The sequence below is a fragment of the Semicossyphus pulcher genome, unplaced genomic scaffold (assembly GCF_022749685.1).
Source record: "Semicossyphus pulcher isolate SPU_LCO1_2020_fin unplaced genomic scaffold, fSemPul1.0.p SCAF_9, whole genome shotgun sequence".
In the NCBI taxonomy this organism is placed as follows: domain Eukaryota; kingdom Metazoa; phylum Chordata; class Actinopteri; order Labriformes; family Labridae; genus Semicossyphus; species Semicossyphus pulcher.
This window is the reverse complement of record NW_027211770.1, coordinates 22,379,010-22,399,518: the sequence shown is the minus strand read 5'-3', so window position 1 is coordinate 22,399,518 and position 20,509 is coordinate 22,379,010. Positions and strand designations below refer to the sequence as shown.

The window sequence follows — 20,509 nt, the reverse complement described above, 5'->3', positions numbered from 1 at the left end:
GAAACGACGAATAAATACGTCACGATCCAGTAGCCAATCAGGGCACAAAAGATCGATAAGGACCCGCCCGTTGCTTATGTTTTACAGTTTGTCAACGGAAATGTGAGCCCTAGTCAATTGAGAACAGATGAGAGGGGCATTATGTATTTTAGAGAATTTATTTAGGCATTTGTGTTTTCTTACACAACTTTATTTAGGTTCACACAAGCAATTCCACGTTATAATGCCATTAAGTCGAAATGCAAGAGGTTCATTTTTTATTCAAAATATATCTTTAAACAAACCAACCTGAAAACATACAGCTGAATGTATCACACACACAAAAGAGTCTCTCTTTTACACAATCCCGAACCATGAGGTGGGACTGTTTTGAATACTGCTGTTTCCAAGGTCAAAAAATAAAGTGAAGTTCAATTCAAAAAGCTAAAGCTGTGAAACAAATGTAACTGCATGCTATGTACACAATTCCAAATTCCAATGTTTTTTGTGAAAAATAAACCTGATAATAAAATATCACACTTAAACTTCAGCTATTAAAACACACTCAACACTCTCCCTTTCCTCCTTTCCTCTCCCCTTTCCTTTAAGGCTTCTCCAGCTGGATATCCTCCTCTTCCTCCATAATGTTGCACACATCCTGATACGGGCCGTGTGCGTTGGAGCGCTCAATCTGATCATATGTGGCACAACAATCGTCCAGATTCAGCCCCTGTTTTTGTGAAAGAAGGAAGATGGAAATCAAGAAATCCCACAGATTGAATGAATTGAATTTTATGACAGTTGCACAACATGTTCATTCATGTCACTGTCCCTTCTCTCAGCAAGGTGACTTTTAATCGTAATATGCCTGCCAGGACATGTCTTTGACTCAGAGAGGATGTGACTCATTTTATAAAGTTTACCTGATATATGTTTTCCTCTTCCTTCCTCATTTTCTTCTGCTCCAGTACAGTAAGTCTCTTAGACTGTAAAGGGGAAACATAAGTTATTGAAGCTTTGAAATGGAGCAACTTCCCATGAAAGAAAGACAGGAAACACTATGAAAAATAACTTTTTTGTTGACGTGTTCCATAAGGCATTGCCACTATTGAGACATTTTGGAAATTAACCATTGCGTCAACATCAATCCCATGGGTCAGATGTGGCTGACAGATGTATGTATGTAAATGTGCATTCAGTCATAATAAGGTGACATTCTGACCTGGAAGAGAAGGGTGGAAGCAGGCAGTAGCACGCACAGCAGCAGCAGCACTCCCTCAGCTGTCAGGATCTGGTTTTTGGTGTTTTCGCTGAGGTCTATTGTCTTCTCCAGTGGTTCTGCGCAAACACGCAACAAAGGAAACAGCAGGTATTTGCATATTATTTTGTAGGAAGTGAAAGTGTGTGTTTAAAAGAAGCTGGAGTGAACAAAAAAAAGAATCAGGCTAACCACATAATTACTAAACAAGCTTTCTCTGTCTTTTATTACAAGGTTGACAGTTTTGTTATATAACTGTACTATTTAGACTAAAGAGCATAGTTTAACACATATAATACAATTAGTGTTGTTAGGTAAGGGTAACGGTGTTCTTATAAACTAATGCAGGTTATCTCACACATTATCCCCACAGGACTAAATGGCTGTTTTACATTTCTGTCGTCTGTTTCTAGTGAGATTATGATGCATGTGACAAATGCCTCCGCACATTAGCTTGATAGAAACTTGATCCAATCTTAGTGCTATTTAAAGGAAATGAAAGGGCAGCAGACTTTAATGGAACCATCCTGATGATACAAAGATGATCAAAGCTGCCACATGTAAGGCTGCTGCCACTCACACAGCTCTCAGTAAGATGACGGTTAACAAGATTTATGGCTTATGAGGTGTAAGCAGCGCTTAGGGCTCGCTTGACTCCATCTCTGTCTGTTAAACACACACACTAGCATTTGATACTAGTTTGTACTGCAGATACGTCTCCTCCCATCCCATGCCACACACACGCACACAAAAAAAGCACTCACTGTAGACGTGCAGGTAGGTGCCATGCGTGAAGAGCTTACTGCCCTTCAGCAGGCACTGGTAGAAGCCAGAGTCGTTCAGCTGGGCTGGCCTGAACTTCAGGGTGTTACAAGACTCTTTTTTTCCTGTAGTTATATGTTGTGTAAGATTCACCTCATTTGGACCTTTGATTTTCTTGCCTTCTTGAACATGTCTGACCCAAGTGACAGTCTCTGGCACATTGCTGGTGAAGCAGCACTCCAGTTCAGTTCTTTTTTTGTGCTGCACCTTTAAAAATGGCACGTCCGCCTCTAAGGTCACCTCTGCCTGAGCCATGGCCACTGTGGAGGAAGCAGTAATTATTAAACCAAACATTTTGCTATGTGCATTTTTTATTTATGATTTTAACCCAGCATAATTTCATCCAGACTGCATTTAACATAACATAAAAAACTTTATTTACACTGGACATACAAAGATTGAACAACAAAAATATAAAAGGAGCTGTTAACGTACACCATAAATAACCACCCATGAATGAACCCACAATCTAACACGATAACATTGCCACCTGCTCTGACAGGAGATGTGGTTCACTGAAGCAGAACTCAATGTTAAAAAATACTTAAATTGATAGAGTATGTATTTGTATTTAACTTAATTCAAGAACATGTACAAATGCCTATTTTCCACAAAACCTTAATGATATTCGATCCACACAAACATTAACCGTTAAATAGTATACTCATAAGTATTTCACATAGTGTTGTACAGTAAAATAAACTGACTCACCAACAAAGCTGCAGACGAGTAAGTTTGCAACAGTCCCCATCGTGTTTCCAAATGTTAAATCCAGAAGTTAAAAAAAGTCTGAAATAATATAAATGCAGATCAAATTCTTCACACAACGCTGGTCTCAGGCTCGGCTGTTTCTGCTCTAACAGGCTGGTTTCTTGCTGTTCTGTCAGTCAGGATTCACGCTTCACTGACTTTGGACAATCCCACATTTGCATTAAAGGTATAGCGAGAACTGCGTGTTTCTGTCTTCATGAGGAACATTCAGGCTTTTCCAGGAACACAGAGCCATACTTTTCTTGTAACGCTATATATTTAAAAGGAATCAGGTTTATGAAATTAACAGTCGAATCAAGCTTTAACTCAAAACGGTTACCTCACATGTTATTTGAACATCCTCATGAACATCCAGGGATTGGACATCGAGAGGGTGGAAACTTACAAGTACCTGGGTGTTCACCTCAACAAGAAACAGGAACTGTCACACAACACATGAGTCCTGTACAAGAAGGGCCCAAGTTATGCACCTGCTGAGGAGACTGAAGTCCTTTGGAGTGTGCACAGATCTTTTATGACACCGTGGTGGCGTCTGCACTCTTCTGTGCAGCGGTCTGCTGGGGAGGAGGGAGCACAGAGAGGGGCAGGAAGAGACTCAAACCAACTGGTCAGGAGGGCCGGTTCTGTCCTGGACTGTTCTCTGGTCTCCATAGAGGAGGTGGGTGAGAGGAGGATGTTATCAAAATTGGCATCGATCATGGAGAACTCCTCTCACCCCCTGCATGGGACTGTGGGGACTTTAAGCAGCTCCTTCAGCAGCAGACTGAGACACCCGCCCTGCAAGAGGGAGCGCTACTGCAGATCATTCCTCCCATCTGCAGCAAGACTTGATGTCACCACTTTATAACAACTATGTGATCTGAATTCTGTCAGTATCCCCTCCTCATCACTACCTATGTATTTGTATCTATGTATGTGTAAATATGTATAAGTACGTGTATGTATGCACATGTTTTTTATGTGCAATAATTTTTATGCCCCCGCGCGTGTGCGACAGCCGTGGCCGGAGGCGTTATGTTTTCGGGTTGTCCATCTGTCTGTCTGTCCCATCCTTGTGAATACGATATCTCAGAAACGCCTTGACGGGATTTCTTCAAATTTGGCACAATTGTGAACTTGGACTAAAAGATGAACTGATTACATTTTGTTGGTCAAAGGTCAAAGGTCAAGGTCACTGTGAGCTCACAAAACACGTTTGTCGCCATAACTCAAGAACGTATACGCAAATTAATTAATAATCAGTACTCTCTCCTCCTCTGGAAGAATAGTCTCTAAGTGAGGACATATTTCTCACTGGAAACTATTCACTGGAATCGTACATGTTGCTATAGTATCAACTTCTATTCACTAAAACATACACTTAATACCTTTTGTTTAATAGCTCCAACATCTCGAGTCTACACAGACAGCTAGCTGGCGGTGGCATACAACCGCAAGGCGGTAATTCTAGTTACATATATAAGTAAAAGTGTGTAAATAATGAATAAATATTAGTTATTTTTATTATTACTTCTGTATTTCTTATCATTGCTTTTGTTGTTTGTGTTTATAAATGTTTTTTTAGCTGTTGTTACAACTAAATTTCCCCCCAATGGGAGATCAATGTAGTGTGTGATAAAGTATATCTTATCTTATGTTAAATGTTTATTACTATAGAAAATGACAAAACAGAACTTTATTTCCCCAATTTATTTAAAAAATGAAGAATTAAAAAACAGAACGTACCACAATTTTCCTGAAGTATACATCATTAAAGAGCCTCTTACACAATACAAATCAAAAGCCAAATACACAGTATAGTTCTTGCATATTCATTGTTTATAGATAGACAAAATGGCAAACGTAGCAGTGTCTCTTCTATACATGGGAACTGGCTGGCTGAGGTGGTGGAGGGCTCGAGCCCTAATGGAAATGGACACAGAAACAGAATGCCTCTTCGTGATCTGGTCGTTCGTCTCTCATACTCAAAGGTCAGTCCTTTCCGAGTCCTCCATGAAAGACAAGCGCGACCAAAACAACAGTGATTGTGTTTGCAGACTCGGGAGCCCTTTATGCAGAAAACAACTTGATCGTCGGAACAAGGCACAACTCGCACAACTATAAATACATTCCTATACATCTGGGTGTATGTAGAATGCATGAGGAGAAGCATCTGGAGGAGAGAGTAAGACGTGCCTGTAGTAGTTGTTTAGGCGATGTGTGACTGTTAGCTGGTGTGTGTGAAGGTTAAAAATCCTGGTATTAGAGCATCTCTTTAAATGTATCCCACTGGTGCGCCGGTTAGCCGCAGTACAGAGCGTGCTTACCAAAATATATACCGCTTTAACAAAACTTGCATAATTTCATGTGTGCATAGACAATATAACAGACACATCCCGTCTCTCTCGCCATAATGGCAAAATGCATAGTTCATAATTACAAAAGCTTGTTTGAAAACAGTAACAAAAACCTCCCTGACCCGGTAAAGTAAATCAAATGAAATACACAACAAAAGGTAAAACTGTGCAGCAGGAAGAGGTGATCATGCGATCATCACGTGAGGGCGTTATCAACATGTGTATGTAGCTACAAGCTTTGTAAAAACAAATAAGGGGGCTTAATCATGCTTTTTCTTCAATTTGTTTTCCTTCAAGCTCACATCTATTTACATTTTCTAAGAGAAAGACTTGGCGAGACACGGCAGCAAACACAAACTTATATAATTTAGCAACTCATGACACTCAAATGAATAATGGAAGCATTATTTGCATAATTTCATACTGAGGTTCAGTAGGGTCAGAGGGGGCGTTTGTTGTTGTGGCAACAACGATGAGAATACATATAAGGAAGTGATTACAGCTCAGCTGAGAGGAACAGTGGAATGAGACTGCAGTTTTCCTTTCAGCGTTTCCTCTGTATCCTCATCTGGCTCCACCGGCTTCCAGCCTCGTCCTCTTCTGCTGCTGGAACGGCTCCCGTGTGTTTAATTTAGCACCGGCCGTGTTATAAGTCCTCTATGCAGGCCAGAACAGTCCGTCCGTTCTGACTTTTATTTACACTTATTGATCAAAAACAGACAACTTGTTCATATTTTTTTTGCTTCATGAAAGTCAGTAAAAAGCAAGCAAGAAATCGCAGATCTACAGATTCGGTTTGGGATTGGTCATTAAGCTCGGGCGGTCTGACAATCTCTGTTTTTACTTTGAACATTTACCAAAGAGGTGAACAGCAGGTATTTTTTTATTGACAACCAATGCATTATTCTTTTATCCACTTTTAAAATCCCTTGACTTAATTACATGTTTGAGTTTGATGCTTTTTGCAGCATTGAGACTCTTTACAGATGAAGCATGCCTTGAAGAAAATAACAGCTGGTATGAGGATCTAACGGTGCTTTGTTTCGTCTTTGGTCCTGTGTGCACAGCCACAGTTATGCCGCTACTCAGAAATTACATATCATAATTATAAGTACAATCAACTGCTGAATAAAATACAAACAGAGCTCAATTTTGATACAAATTCTGCTACCAGGAAAGAAAAGAATCTTTTACTAATAACATGTGACTCTAACGTCATATAATACAATTTATAACCCCGTCTGAAGTCTGTGGTTTGGATCAGGAGCTGTGAACCTGTCACTGCGCAACCTTTGAACACTTTGTGGCACTGGGCTCTCAGTGTATGAACGTGTGTGTGTGTGTGTATGTGTTTATGTGTGTGTGTATACATTTTCTTCAGTACAGTGAGTGCAAATCCTAATCTCATGTTCTCAACATATCTCCAAACTCTCTCTCTCTGAACTCCCTCTTCATCGTCACTCTCGACTTTGATCTTTCACACATTCTACATTAACCATCGCATGTTTTCCCTCTAACACTTTGCTTTTTATCTTTTTAAGGCCCAGTGCTGTAACAGTTTCACCCAGGTGAGGCAACACCCTGACCCAGCAGAACTCAGAGGAATAAATAAAAGCAGTAAATACAAACAAGTCTCCATTATTAACAGCATTGATTACCTATAGTGCCACTATTTATAACTGTTTTTATGTGACCTAATAACAATAAGAACCCTCCAAACAAGCAGTTAAAAACTTTGTAACACACATACACACACTCCGTTGAATGCAATCTTCTAAATATTGAGGGCTGCCTACATGAAGCCCATCTTTACAAAAATTGTACTGACTAGAGAGCAAACATAATAAATGTTGAAGAAACAGTGTGGGTTCAACGTGTTTGGTTGGAGCAAAGTGCATCTCTGTGGTACTTTGGCATCGACTAGAAATAACACTTTAAATCAGCAGTAGTATTTCATTACATCTTCAAACGCTACATTGGCCCCTAAAGGCTCCACCTGGTTATATCTAACACAGGATTTCTCCTTTATTGTACATTTGCTTTTGGCAATAATGTAAATTAGTTTCTAGCGTGCATGTCTCTGGTGTGCATATGTGTGTTACGGCAGATCACAATCATTACACTTTGTTAGGCAGCATCTCTCTCACAGCAAAGTATTGCTTTGTTTTTGTTTTTTTCTGGCACCTCTCCGCAAAAAACAACCTCCCACCGGAAAGTAGGATGTCTTGCTTTATGTATACCTCTCTACCAAGCACGCACGCAAACAGACGCACATACACATGCACACACCTCCTAGTTCCATCACTGAACCACTGCACTGTGCATAAAGCCCCCCGAAGGCAGCAAAAAGGTCCAGGTGTGAGGGTTTAGGAATTTCCAGGCGAGCCTCTGAAAGGAACTCTTGCACTCCAAAGCAGCACCAGGCAAAATCTGGAAAGATGAAAAGATAAGTTGGAATGAGGGACAATAACATCAGGGCTGTTGATGAGTAAGGGTGTAGTTTACACTGCAGATAGGACAGGAGCCCTCTGCTTTGTCTCTCTCTTTTACAGTTTCAGTTAGATTCTCTATAAACTGTGTCTTCTGACTTTAGAACGATAGAAAAGTTCTTAAAATTTTATATTTGGTCATCAGGGTTGCCTTCTCTTCTTACCGCTGCAGCAGTGAATTACAGACCTTTCTGCCCTGTGTTTCGCCTCGCAGGCTACCTACAAGCTGCCCTGTCGTGTTAATGGAGCTTGTGTGGGTCATATTCAGCCTGACAGAAGGACTGCTTCCACCGATTTGAAATTGTTTTGGGGAAGAAAAATGACTCTATACATATATTTATATTTTACAGATAACAGTCTCTTAAATGGCACAAACGCTGGATGGATGACGCATCTCCATCTGCTCTCATTGTACAAAATTGAAGCCAAAATAGTGGCGCTGTCATCTTGCGCTGTTGACGTCATTTGAAGCCAGAGCTACGCAGTAGAGATCGGCCAATGGAGCTGCCGCTAACCAAAACACACACTTAAATTATCGAAACAAACAGCAAAGATCCCGCACGTCTGAGTATTTAACAGCAGAGCAGCTTCTTGTGTTGGTCTGAAGCAGACGTTCACAGGTATGGAAACTTCAATGGCTGTAGTGATTGTTTTAGTTACGTCTCCTCTCGCCGTTCCTCCTCTACTCTGCTAATCCGGAACAGATCGGCTGCAGGAGCCGGAGTTGTCGACAGAGCTGTCAATCATCCTTTTTCACAGCATCAAATTACTAATTAAAATTAAACTTGTCAGAAAAATGAACACTTGGACGTAAATCAGCATGATAAGGACTAACTATAATGACAGAAACCATGTTTTGTGTGTATTTTGATTTTATAGTTTGACTCATGTCCCATCTGTTAACATGGAGGAGGCGGGCTTTATGACCTATACTGCAGCCAGTCAGCAGGGGGCGATAGAGAGGGTTTGGCTTCACTTTTAGGGAGCTGTCATGTCGTCCATTTTTTTATACAGTGTATGCTATCAAGTAAACTAAACATTATTTTAAGTAGGTTTAATGCATTTATCTCGATATTTACAGAGCAATTAACACTAACACTAACACTAGTAGTGCTGATTTTACAACTTAAGCACTTTAACTTTTTGCTTTGAAAAATGTTTTTTATATCAGGTTAATTCCTATATTATAATTATTACAATGAAAAGCCTAATAATCACTTTAAAATCTTTGAGTTGCTGGATTAATACAGGATCTTGAAATCCAATTTATTTTTAAAACATCTCCAGTCTCTCCACTCCTCACTTTATAATGGATGTTGCTGAACCGGATACCTGTACTTAAATTTCACCTGAGCGTCACTTTAAATATCATGTTCAGTGATCTCACCTAGTGGCCAGCAGGTGGCGTGATGGTGTCTTACTGGAAGTTTCCCCCCTCCAGTGAAAACTTGGAAAGGGCCTCCTGCAGTCTGTGGTGCTCCTCCTCGACAGTCTGCAACACACAAAATCAATATCACCTTAGGAACCGAGGACACACACTTTCATCCCCAACCTCCCCTCACACACACACACGCACACACAACCTCCTCCTCTTAACATCCTCTCTTAGTCTCCCTCGCTGCGTCTCTGACACATCCCATTGCAAGTGCTGGACATAATAGCCATTTTCAGAGAAGTCCAATTTCACAAGGCAATTTTGAGCCAAGCAATAACAGCAGTGGTTAAATGGTTTTCTATTCTCTAGTTTCTCTTTTGTGCCATTTTGGCCCCATTTGTCCAAACTATTCCACAGCTCGCTCCTTACTTAAGTTATCCTCAGTGAAATCCTCGATGTTGGACTGTGTGTCCCTTTCCAGTCGGCTCCCATCTTTTGTTATGTCTCTCATCTTTACCTCCCCCTGTCATACTATCTGCTCCCTGCTCACAGCTTCCCTCTATATTCTCATCTATCTCTCTGTTCGCCTCTCCTCACCTGTAGTCTCTTTAGGTGTTCCTGCAGACTGCGGAGCCTCCTGCACACTTTCTCAATCATCTCTTGGGACAGAACCAGGGGCGCGCTGAAGCTCCTCTCCTCCTCTCCTTTCATCCCTGCACCTTCTTTCACACAGGAGTTATCATTCTCCTCCTCCGCTCCTCGGTCTGGTTTCTGGTTGTCTTCTGCAGGCGGAGAGAGGTAATTTAGACGTGTTATGATTTATCGATTACACAAACATTGATCTAATGGCTGCTTCTAGTCATTCTGCTGAGCTAACTGTTAGCGTTAGCTTCATATTTAGCTTACAGATGTGTATCAATCTTATCATTTGCCCCTCTCTAAGGAATTTAACAACTGTACTATACATAAATGTCAATCTCCTTTAACTCCTACCTGTTGACTGAAAGCTATCCGTTTCTAGACTGGTCCACTCTGATTGGTCCTCTCCGTTTTCCTCATCAGGCTGTGAGTCCTCTGATAGGCTGATGCTGCCGATCAGCAGCCTTTTCAGCAACATGACTAAGACAGAAGACACGTTGAGTGGTTGCCATGAAAGGCAGGAAATAAGATGATATAAAAATCATCTATAGAGGCACGAGAAAAACCCTCATGTACCTTCATCCAGAGCGCTGTTGGCCACCTTCTCCTGAACGCTGTTGGAGTGGCCGATCAGGTCGAAGCCTTTGTCCGACAGGAAATCAATCAGCCTGTGCCGAGGGTCTACAGACTTGTCATCCGTCAAGCTGTCCTTTTCTCGATCTACAGAGAGACACGACTTTGGTTAAAGCTTTCAGAAATGTGAAACAATAACAAAACTGTACTAGTGACTAAGCGTCCAGCTGGAGAAGCGCGGCGGTCTCACCACTGCTGCTTTTCAAAGCTCCGTTCTCCGTCGGGCTCAAAGGGGCAGTCAGTCTGACGGAAAGAAAATGACAAAAGAAATGAGATATTTTGAGATGGGTGAACTTTGGCAGGCGATGAATATACCATGCGCTTTTAACAGACGAGTAAGCACACACATACGTGGGACTGAATGGAGCTCCTCCGCTTCCAGGAGGCAGCGTCATCCTCATGGGTGCTCCGCTCTTCTTCAGATCATCCACGGCTGTTTTGATCACCTCAGTCCAGCTGCAAACACACACAAACCAGGTTACAATTCATCCTATCATTAACCTTCCTAAACAAACAGGATTTATCTTTCTGTCTGACACTTACATTTTCCTCTCTCCAAGAGACTGAGCCACCAGTTCATAGATCTGAGCGCCGCTGTCCCAGGTAAATATGACATAAAAGGCCTTCCGATCTGACAGAGGAGGAAAAAACAAGGTTGAACAATATTGATCTCACAATGGAAGTATTTATCTGAGAGACTACTGTGCGTGGCTAACCTGTGGCCACCTCCCGTAGGAAGACTGAGTCCAGCTTGATGATGGGGCTCAGCATTTGCCTGCCCTCCTGAACGGCGATGTTGCTCTTGTTTTGGCATTTCAGGACCATCTTGTCGTCCTGCTTCTGCAGCAGCACCAGCAGGTCCCCGAGCAGCACGCACTGCACGTCTGAGAGACAGAGAGAAGGAACGGGATGGTGGAGCGGAAAAGATAAAGGACAGGGATTAAACATTGCTCAGGTATTAGTTCCCCTTATGGGAATTTTTTTATGGGTATAGCTTCTTTTTTAGGCTTTTGCCTTTATTGGAAAGGACAGCTGAAAAGAAAACATGGGGAGTAGAGAGTGGGGATGACATGCACTAATAATCAGCAGGCCGAGATTCGAACCTGCGATCAGTAGCTGTAGCCTCCGGCGCCTACTCTACCAACTGGGCTAAACCAGCACCCCAGGTATAGCTTCTTTACTTTAGACTGTATTTGCATACACTCACCGGCCACTTTATTAGGTACACCTGCAAAATCTGATGTAATCAATACACCAGCTCAGCTGTAAGATTTGCTTTCATGTTGCCTGTAATGTACAGACTTTTTTCTAAGCTGTCATAGAGGTGTTAATTCAATGATATTTCAGCGTCAAGGTCATAATTAGTGGCGGGGCTGTGCTGAGCTGCATTATATTCAGAGATGTTTCTAATACTCTAATACTCCCTCATGTATGTAAACAGGGAGGACAAAAAATTAGAGACACATCTCAATATAGTTTAGTTCAGTCCAACACCACCTTTAACTATAGCCTCAGTAATAAACATCATTGAATTTACACACTTCTGACTCTCAACAAAACAAAAGTCAACAAAAACTAAACTTCATAAAAGCAGAAACCATGGCAGTGCTGCTGTATTGAACTGCATTAGATTTTTCAGGTGTACCTAATGAAGTGGCTTTGATTGTCATGTGAATAACAGTAGGTGTTCTTCCTGTCTATTAAATGTGTGTATCTGTTTATCCAGGTGTTGAAACACTGCATAGTTTCCCACTAAAGTTGAGAGCTGCTGTGAGGAACTTTATGGTGATTTTGGCGCCCCCTGTGGACAAAGCCGTCACTCTTATCTCTTTGCTGATTTTGTCCTGTACATGCTGAAGTGGTGGTTTTTAACAAAAAGTCTCTGCTTTCTTTAACAGTCACATGTATCACTCAATTTTCTGGAAAATGTCAACAAAGGCAGCGTGCAGTTAATCGCTTTCAGGCATTAAAAATAACCACAGAGAAATAATCAATCTTGTCGCTGATGTTCTGGTTTGCTTTAGAAGGTCATAAAGAGTAATCAGAATTAATTTCAGTCTGTTTCATAAGCAGCGAAAAACTCCTCACAGCAGCTTTAAACTTCTGTTACATGAATGAATGAAAAGGGATTTCAAAAACAGAAGTTAATGGGCCAATGACATCTGAAAAAAAGCCCATGCACTGCAGCTGGGTTTCCATTTATAGCAAACTGTTATCTTAGAAAAAGGGAAATGAAAACAGAAAACACTGATACAATTTTCTCAATATCCTAAAATTAATCATGTGGGGTTTTTTCGCCTGTGGGAGTCAGAAAAATGCAAAATCGACTTTATCAAACAACTATAATTTATATAGTTAGTTTTATTTTAATGCACTTTTTAATGCAACATTTAAACATATTTACCTATTGCCTTTTCCTTTGTGAGTTTCCAGGTCAGAGGGCCTTCATAAAGCATCTTCTTCTGGGTCAGGTCGACGTTCTAGAAAAGACAGAGGGAGAACAGTGAGAACATTTCTTGCAGCATAAATGTCAGCGAACGTGCAACAGTGTGTGCAAACAAACTTCACTGAAAGGTCTTCACCTTATATTCGGTGTACAGATCGTTACTGGGTTTGAGCCCCGATGTGTCCAATCTACGCTGGTAGTCCTTCAGAGTCTGGGCCCAGACAAAGAGAGAGGTGAGGGGGTCAGACGGAGGACAGAAAGCACAGCTCTGGAGCAGAAGCAGTCTAACAAGCCGAGACCTTCAGAGGCCTCAAAATGAATTTACTAGACTCCAATTGGTGCTCAATCAGCACATAACAGTGCGCCCAGTGATGGATTGTGTGTTTCTCACCAATAGGTTCTCCATCACTTTGACCTCCTCGTTGACATGGTTGAGGATCTTTCTGCAGCAATCTGCGCTCTGCTGGATCCTCTCCTTCTCTGTCGAGTCCTCTGAGGAGAGACGGAAAACACAGAGTTGAGGAAAATACAGCTTTCACAGCCGCGTCCAAACAAAAGCCATAAATCAAGAGCGTACACAAGAATGTGGGACGGACAGTTATCGATCGTTTAAGTGTTTAGTTGGTGTGTTTGAGGCGAGTGGGCAAATATTATCTATAGTTATCCCGTGTTCAGATACAGAGTGACACATTTTATTTACTTTCATTATGTTACTTCAACAACCTTCATTAAATCTGTTTCCTCTGTTGTTCATAACACACTGATATATCTGAAACAGGGCAGCATGATCATATACAGCATGAAATAGAATACACGACGATATCATTTATACAGTGGTTTATATCCCTTTAATATCTGTGACAGTCAGAGGTGGAAGTAACAAACTACAAGTACTCACAGTAGTGTAATAGAGTAGCTTTTTCTTGTACTTGTACTTTTGAGTATTTTTCAAAGTCAGTAATTTGCCTTGGACCAGACACCAACCAAATGCATCGCATCAAAAACAGGCCAATCAGATCAAAGTCAAACAACTGTGCCGAAGTTTTTTGTTGAACCAGAAACAACCTCGAGATCGCTCTCTTCATTGTCACCAGACTCCTTTAACAAAAAAAGTATCTTTACCTCGCAGAACACGAGACCTGCTGGTCTACCGCTGCCTCATTACGCGTCGTAACACACGTTAATTCGGAACCAAACTGACCCTTTAAAACACCACACAATAACACAAACTAACTAACCGATCGAGACAGCGGTGAACCACCAGCAACTCCCATGTTGTGCGAGGTAAATTACTATTTTTGTTGAGTCTGGTGCCTATAAAGAGAGCTATATAACAGCTGTTTCTGGTCAAACAAAGGACTCTTTAACAAAAGGTCCATCTCTCGTCATTTTGACACCAAAACATGAACACATAGGGCCCAGGTTTGAAAATGATGTAGTATCATTTTAATTATAACTGGGAGCTGAGGGCTACAGATTACACAATAAGCTTTCATAACCTGCTCTATGAAGCCATTCATGGCGTTAGTTGGAACACGTATTACTTTAACTACATAAACCTTTACATTGTTCCAACTGTGCAATCATTTCCTCTCTGCCTTTTCAGTTCATTGCATTGAATGCATTTGTAAGGTAACCTTGGCAAAATGTATTTATTATAAGAATCAGCGGGGGGTGGGAAAGTTACTAAGTAACTTTAACTTTTTAAATGAGCTTTTACTTTAGTCATTTTTTACACAAGTACTTTTACTTTTACTTGAGCACAATTTCAGTCAAGCAACAGTGCTTCTACTTGAGTAGAATATTTCTGTATATGACTGCTCTCAGGTAACGTTTAAATGATTGTGCATCAATGCAGTGAAGTGGGCAAGTATTTCATCTTCTGAAATAAGATATTCATATCTGCTTTTTCTATTCTTGAACAATTTTCCATGTAATTGTATCAAAATATAAAGCACATCGATATTGTGAAATTGCATTACAAATGTACAGATGATTGTTTTCGATGCCTCCATCCTCCTTTCCACATTTAAATAATGAGCATAATTATCACCTGTCTTTAGCAATAACATAAGATCTAATAAATATGTTCATATTGATGCCAGGAGCATCTCACCTCTCACACTAAAGTGAGCGACAAACACACACACCTGTGTTCTTGGCAATATGCTCCAGCAGCAACGGGTATTTTGTCAGCCTCTGCATCTCTATGGGAATGATGTCCTTGAGCTGCAGCCTGCGGCACTGGGGCTTACTCTCTGCCTCCTGGGATTAAAACACACACACACACACACGCAGAGTCACAATGAGAGCAGAGCACATGTACGAGACCACTTATGTGACTTCATGCATGTCCATACATCTACGCCTGCATGCGTCCATGTGTGTATTTCTGTTTAATCTTTAACAATTTATTTTTAAGTCAGTTTATCTGTGTGTGTGCGCGTTCATGCGAGCGTGTGTTGTACCTGTATGAAGGAGTTGAAGCGTGGCTCTTTCTTCTGCTTGCTCTTGATCTGGTCCAAGGCCCACGACTGGTGACTGCAGAACCGAGCTGTCAATTTCTGGAACCACTCCCCCTCCGGGCCTCCAAACTAGGACACACACACACACACACACACACAAAGTGTCACTGTGATGTGTTGGCCAGACGTGAGGAACGAGAGGAATAAAGAGAGGGGCAGATGGAGAAAGAACTGGAAAAGGTACAGTAAAAAATAGTAAAGAGTGACGGCTGGTGATAAATAGCTTTCAGCAAATGTTACACCAACAAAATTAGTTTTTGGCACATCGTTAATGTTTAATTAAATCGTCAGCACAGATTAGATGGAGTTACTGAGAGAGAGAATGAGGATGATATAGATAGAAAGATGATGACTCACTCTGTTGAGCATTGTGGTGCTGATGGATTTAACTATGAAGTTGTCATCCAAACGCATTTTCTTCAGGTTCTCGTAGAAGTTATCTGGAATCAGGAAGACAAACACCTTCATTATTTAATGAGACGCTCCTTTTATACAACAATTGCAGAAGATCTCGTGAATGCTCGATGCACCTATAATATCATTTTCAAAAAGACAGGTTGTACATCGCTATCACTGGCTTCACATCCAAAACAAGCAGCCACACACTATTAATGTTCTGTTTGCTGTGTGGAAGGAGGGAACTAGATACCCAGTTCATGTGTCTCTCTCTGGGATGATACGAACACAAGTCAGCCTCTTGGCAGCAACACTCACAGTGCATTTCAATGATCTCATCCAGGTTGGGGAAGATGGTAGCCAGCTCAGTGGTGGACAGGAGCTCCTCTCTCTCCAAAGGCCGGGAGAAAACCATCTGCAGGACACTCAGCATCCTCACATGAGCGTGCTCGGTCGCAAACAGCTCTGAAAGGAGAGAGGGAGAAGACCCAGAATAAGTAAGAGCCTATAACGCAGCTAATCTGCTTACTTCTCATCATGTGTTGCTTCATCTTTCTCCTCCTCACCGTTGATGATCTCCTGCCTCTTGGTCTCCTTCTTGCTGAGGCTGGACAGATTTTCAGGGGAGGCCAGCTCCCTCCAGTTGGGCGGGTCCTGCTCGAACTCCAGGAGGCGTGGCTCCATCTCCTCCAGCTGTGGGGAGGGGCTGGTTGGGGAGTGGCCTGCCCCTTCAGGGAATACAACCGGTCCATCGGCACTGAGGAAAAAAAGCAGTAAGAGCATGAGTCACTTAGACTGGATAGTCTAACCCAGGCAGCTGACAGGTGATGCAACACATCACACTCTGTTGGGACTCATCGAGGTTGTTGGCTGTAACACAACATCTCCGAACAGCTGGCTGCTTTCTAAATGTACACCTGGGATGTCTTATCATTAGATAATGTGAGGACGTTAAAAAGCTGGCCAGAACCTCGAGTATATGGGCTATCATCAATGTCCTGTTGGTATTCCTATAGCTACAGCATCTATTAGAGCCTCACATTTAGAGCAGCTAGAAGTTGATTGTTAATATTATTTTAACCGACAGCTTTTGATTGCTTCCAATTACAAATAAGTGGTTATTATTTTGTTAAACCAAACTGAAGCTTTTCAATTACAACTTCAGGTGCTTCAGGGTAAAAACTACGGTCACAATTGACAAGTACAAAATGTTACAAGAGGTGATTTTTGACCAAAAGTACCAGGAACTTCTCTTCAAGGAACTAAATGGTTCCTGCGGCCCCTTGTTTCCACAGCGGCCTAGTCCCAGGAGGATTATGCAAATCAGGCCAATGATGTATGGAGAAGCAATAAAAGTAACTGCACTACACCGCCAGTCCAGTAGGTGGCGGTAAGAAGAAGATGAAGGTCATACAATAACGATGACACCATAAAACACAATGGGTCGGTATCATCATTTGTACGACACTCTCAAAAACGCCCGAAATGGCGGTGGAAATAAAACGCTGCTCGACCAATCAGAAACGATCAGCACTGCAGGCCCCGTCCTGAAGTTCCTGGACCTTTGGAAAGCTTTTCAGTGGGTAAATTAATTACAACCAGAACTAAATTTAGACCCTGGTTCCTCAAAAGGTTCCTACTGTAGTTCCTGGGGAAAGTTCCTTCTGCCGAAAAGCACCTAATGTAACCATCACGAGGGACTTATTGTACTAATAAACTATACCCCAATACATTTTGGGTGTTTATTTCTTCCCCTTATTCTAGGTTGCTGTTATACCAGTTTTCAGCCTTTAAACAAAGCTGCTCTCCTTTAATGACGATGTCAGATTAAAAAAACATGCTGAAGAAAAGAGAGATATAATTATAATGTAATAAAACATTTTAATATACTTGACCTGTGTTGGCTAACTCAGGATCATTCACTGTGTCAATACCTCCTGACAAAACACGTCTGACTGTGCCGTGGATTTGTAGTCGACCAACAGCAAGTAAACTAACCCTTAATAAAAGGCTTGCACCTGACGCTTACCCAATGGTCACCATTGACTTGACTCAATCATTCCCCTGAAGAGCTAAATGTCTGACTTCACACTGAAAATGAGAGCGCGGTTTAGCTGTTAATAACTCCCTTTCTGTCACAACTCAGGTCAACTATTAGAGACAGCGCCATCTGATGGTCAATACTGAGTCAGTGAACCTGTCAGTGAGATTGATTCAGGTTTGTGTCTAAAGAAGAAAATGGACGCTTGCCCTTTAAAAAATAAATTCCTCTTATAAAATTAAATATCCCGTAAAAAAGTGATCTAACTGTTTCTCTCCTTCGATACATTTGAATAACATTACACTCTGATACTTATTATACTGCTTTCTGTTTAATCTGTCAGTGTTCGACAGCCTCTCTGTCCCTGCTGTGTGCCTCTCCAGACAGAGAGGCATTAAGAGGGGGGTTTTGTCCATCTTACGGATGGAGGTGCTGGGGGGTAAGCGGGGCAGGTGATGTTGTCGTGGCAGACGGCGGCTGGAGGTCCACGTCGCTACGGGAGCGGGACTGTTTGGCCCGGGAAGAGCCACGGCGCCGAGAGGAGTGCCGGTCCACGCGGGCACTCTCGCTGCGCCCCACTTTCCTACTGTATGGAGGGAAGGTGGGAGAGGATGGGGGAGGAATTGGGATAGAAATGAAAGGTGGGAAAAAATGCAGGAATGGACAGATGGATAAGAATAAAAGGAGAATAAAGTATGGAAGAAGAAGGAAGTTTTTGAAGGAGAGCAATGTAAGAGAGAGAGTATTAGAGGTACAAACGCAGATATGTGTGTTAATGAGGGCAGAGAGGAGGATAAATTAAAGTTAAGGTAGAGCAGGAGAGGATTTACGCACAGAAGGTTGTGCAAGAAGGAAAAAAGTTACATCAACAAAAGATAGAGAAAGAAAATTAGTGATGATGCAAAGTAAATATGCATGATATATGACATGCATATACTGTTAACACAATGAAACATGAATATGATGCTTCATATACTGTAGACATGGTCCCACTTAAATGTGTTTTAACATTTCCAGTTGGTACTGGGAGCCAATGTACAACAGTAAGTTAAGAAAGTAGCCATGCATGCATTGCTTTTACAGAAGTCTCTATCAACTCTAATGGTCATTAAAATTCTCCAAATCCACACAATGTGCATTCACATCCACTAAAAAGAATCCAACTGACCTCAACCATCAAGCTAAGTCCTTCACAAGCAGGTTCATGATACTTTAATATGTGCTGTGTTATGTATTAGTAATGCAGGAGGATGTGTGTGTGTGTGTGTGTGTGTGTGTATAAGGCCTGAAGCATGTCCATGACTCTGTCAAGGCGCAGACACCCACCTCTTCCGTCTGTAAAACACGGGACACCACATAGTTACACCACCGCCATTTTTTGCAACCATTCCAAGTGACAGAAACAACCATAACATGCAACCGCAAACCCAGACTAATATATGAAACATGGTCGAACCACTGTCAGAGCAGCATGCCAAATAATACGATGCCAAAGCCCCCTGGCACAACATGGAACCGCACACACTGTGGAGACAAGCAGGACAGAGGACGGGCCCTGAACACAACAGATGCAGACACCTTGAAAAGCACACGGGGGGAGCAACAAAAAGTTTAGATATAACATTAATCTTGTTGTTCATTATTAGCGCCTTTGGACTAACTTGCTTATCTTCCCTTCTTTTAAAGCCTTAGCCAAACTCTACAAATTATTACAATTTCTGTCTTAAAACTTCTGACGTAAATGCAAAAAACTGTGTAGAAAGCATCAAAGAAAGGGTCATCTATAATAAGGGCCATATACAAATGTCTCAGTCTAAAAGAAGTCAAGGTACTGACCTACATTTTAAATAAATAAAGAGTCAGAACTGCACAAACAATGCCTACAAAACAATGCAACAAAAACTGCAATGAAGCTCTGTTGTAAACACGAGGACACACACAGAGAAGAGCACAAGTGGGACAGACTGATGTTAGGAGAAGAGCACATGTGATGTTGTGAGAAGAAGAAAGGAAGGAGAGCATGAGGGAGAGGGGAGAGATGGGAGGCAAAGGGCTGGAAGGGAAGACCGGGTCCGCGTTCCCCCTGGCGAGGGCTGCTTCAGTACTGCAGGCTCTGTTAGCTAGCGAACAACGGGCAGCATGACAGAAGCTTGCACACAGCAGGGACAGACAGCTGGGGGAGTTTTACCACGCTCCCTCAGCCTGAGCACGTCAGACACTTGCCCCCTTTCCCAATGTCATTGTATCTATCCATTTAACCTATACACTAAACACCTCCCTTATAATCTGGCAACAGTCACTACTCTGCTATTTTAATATCACTCCCCAGATGCGACTGATTCTTGTACGACCGCCACCCTGCTTACTTTTCTTTCTCCACATTGTCCTCTGTTGGAATGTCGCCGATGGAGAAAGTCTCCCCGATGGTGAGCCCTCCGGCCAGCCCCACGGGGGACATATCACCCCCGTCTGACAGGGTCGGAGGCTCTAAGCGATTGATTGTCAGGCCTGGAAGAGTAGGAAAGGAGGTGAGATTACAAAACAGTCTTAAAAATGTGTCTGTATAAAAAAACAAAACAATAATGACATAGTGTTTGTGTGTACACTGCTTATTATAGGTTTGTTATCAGTTGAACAGCTTAACGAGTCTTGAGTGTGTCATACATCGAGTCGTAACACTTTTTGGGTAGAATAAAATTGTGCATTCATAAAACATGCTAAAATTTGCTTATTAGTAGTCCTTTTTTTATAATCTGTACTTAAATAAATCATAAATCATTGGAATTTAAAAATGTAGTT

The 20,509-nt window shown here is 41.8% G+C and overlaps 2 protein-coding genes across 6 annotated transcripts in view; both read right to left on the bottom strand.

The window, feature by feature from the left end:
- Window positions 1–167: 167 nt before the first annotated feature.
- On the bottom strand, window positions 168–2,892 carry cd79a (CD79a molecule, immunoglobulin-associated alpha). The gene is made up of 5 exons (XM_069656744.1): window positions 2,771–2,892; window positions 2,002–2,319; window positions 1,202–1,317; window positions 903–965; window positions 168–709 (listed from the first exon to the last, which is right to left on the bottom strand). Exons 1-5 carry the CDS (start codon window positions 2,808–2,810, stop codon window positions 584–586), a joined length of 663 nt encoding a protein of 220 aa, XP_069512845.1. The 5' UTR covers window positions 2,811–2,892; the 3' UTR covers window positions 168–583.
- A 1,612-nt stretch (window positions 2,893–4,504) lies between these two features.
- Window positions 4,505–20,509, bottom strand: part of arhgef1 (Rho guanine nucleotide exchange factor (GEF) 1) — a 48,388-nt gene continuing 32,383 nt past the window's right edge. For 4 of the 5 annotated variants that reach the window (XM_069655590.1, XM_069655587.1, XM_069655589.1 and 1 more), the window contains 19 exons: window positions 20,077–20,218; window positions 18,132–18,296; window positions 16,236–16,426; window positions 15,988–16,134; window positions 15,631–15,713; window positions 15,217–15,342; window positions 14,899–15,013; window positions 13,140–13,240; window positions 12,885–12,959; window positions 12,707–12,782; window positions 11,019–11,186; window positions 10,846–10,933; window positions 10,654–10,758; window positions 10,493–10,545; window positions 10,246–10,389; window positions 10,024–10,149; window positions 9,628–9,812; window positions 9,043–9,147; window positions 4,505–7,596 (listed from right to left, as the gene is read on the bottom strand). In XM_069655590.1, coding sequence (XP_069511691.1) covers window positions 9,073–9,147; window positions 9,628–9,812; window positions 10,024–10,149; window positions 10,246–10,389; window positions 10,493–10,545; window positions 10,654–10,758; window positions 10,846–10,933; window positions 11,019–11,186; window positions 12,707–12,782; window positions 12,885–12,959; window positions 13,140–13,240; window positions 14,899–15,013; window positions 15,217–15,342; window positions 15,631–15,713; window positions 15,988–16,134; window positions 16,236–16,426; window positions 18,132–18,296; window positions 20,077–20,218 — 2,165 coding nt within the window. In that variant the 3' untranslated portion in view covers window positions 4,505–7,596; window positions 9,043–9,072. The remainder of the gene's footprint in view (window positions 7,597–9,042; window positions 9,148–9,627; window positions 9,813–10,023; window positions 10,150–10,245; window positions 10,390–10,492; window positions 10,546–10,653; window positions 10,759–10,845; window positions 10,934–11,018; window positions 11,187–12,706; window positions 12,783–12,884; window positions 12,960–13,139; window positions 13,241–14,898; window positions 15,014–15,216; window positions 15,343–15,630; window positions 15,714–15,987; window positions 16,135–16,235; window positions 16,427–18,131; window positions 18,297–20,076; window positions 20,219–20,509) is intronic. The other variant, XM_069655591.1, reaches the window with a different exon arrangement.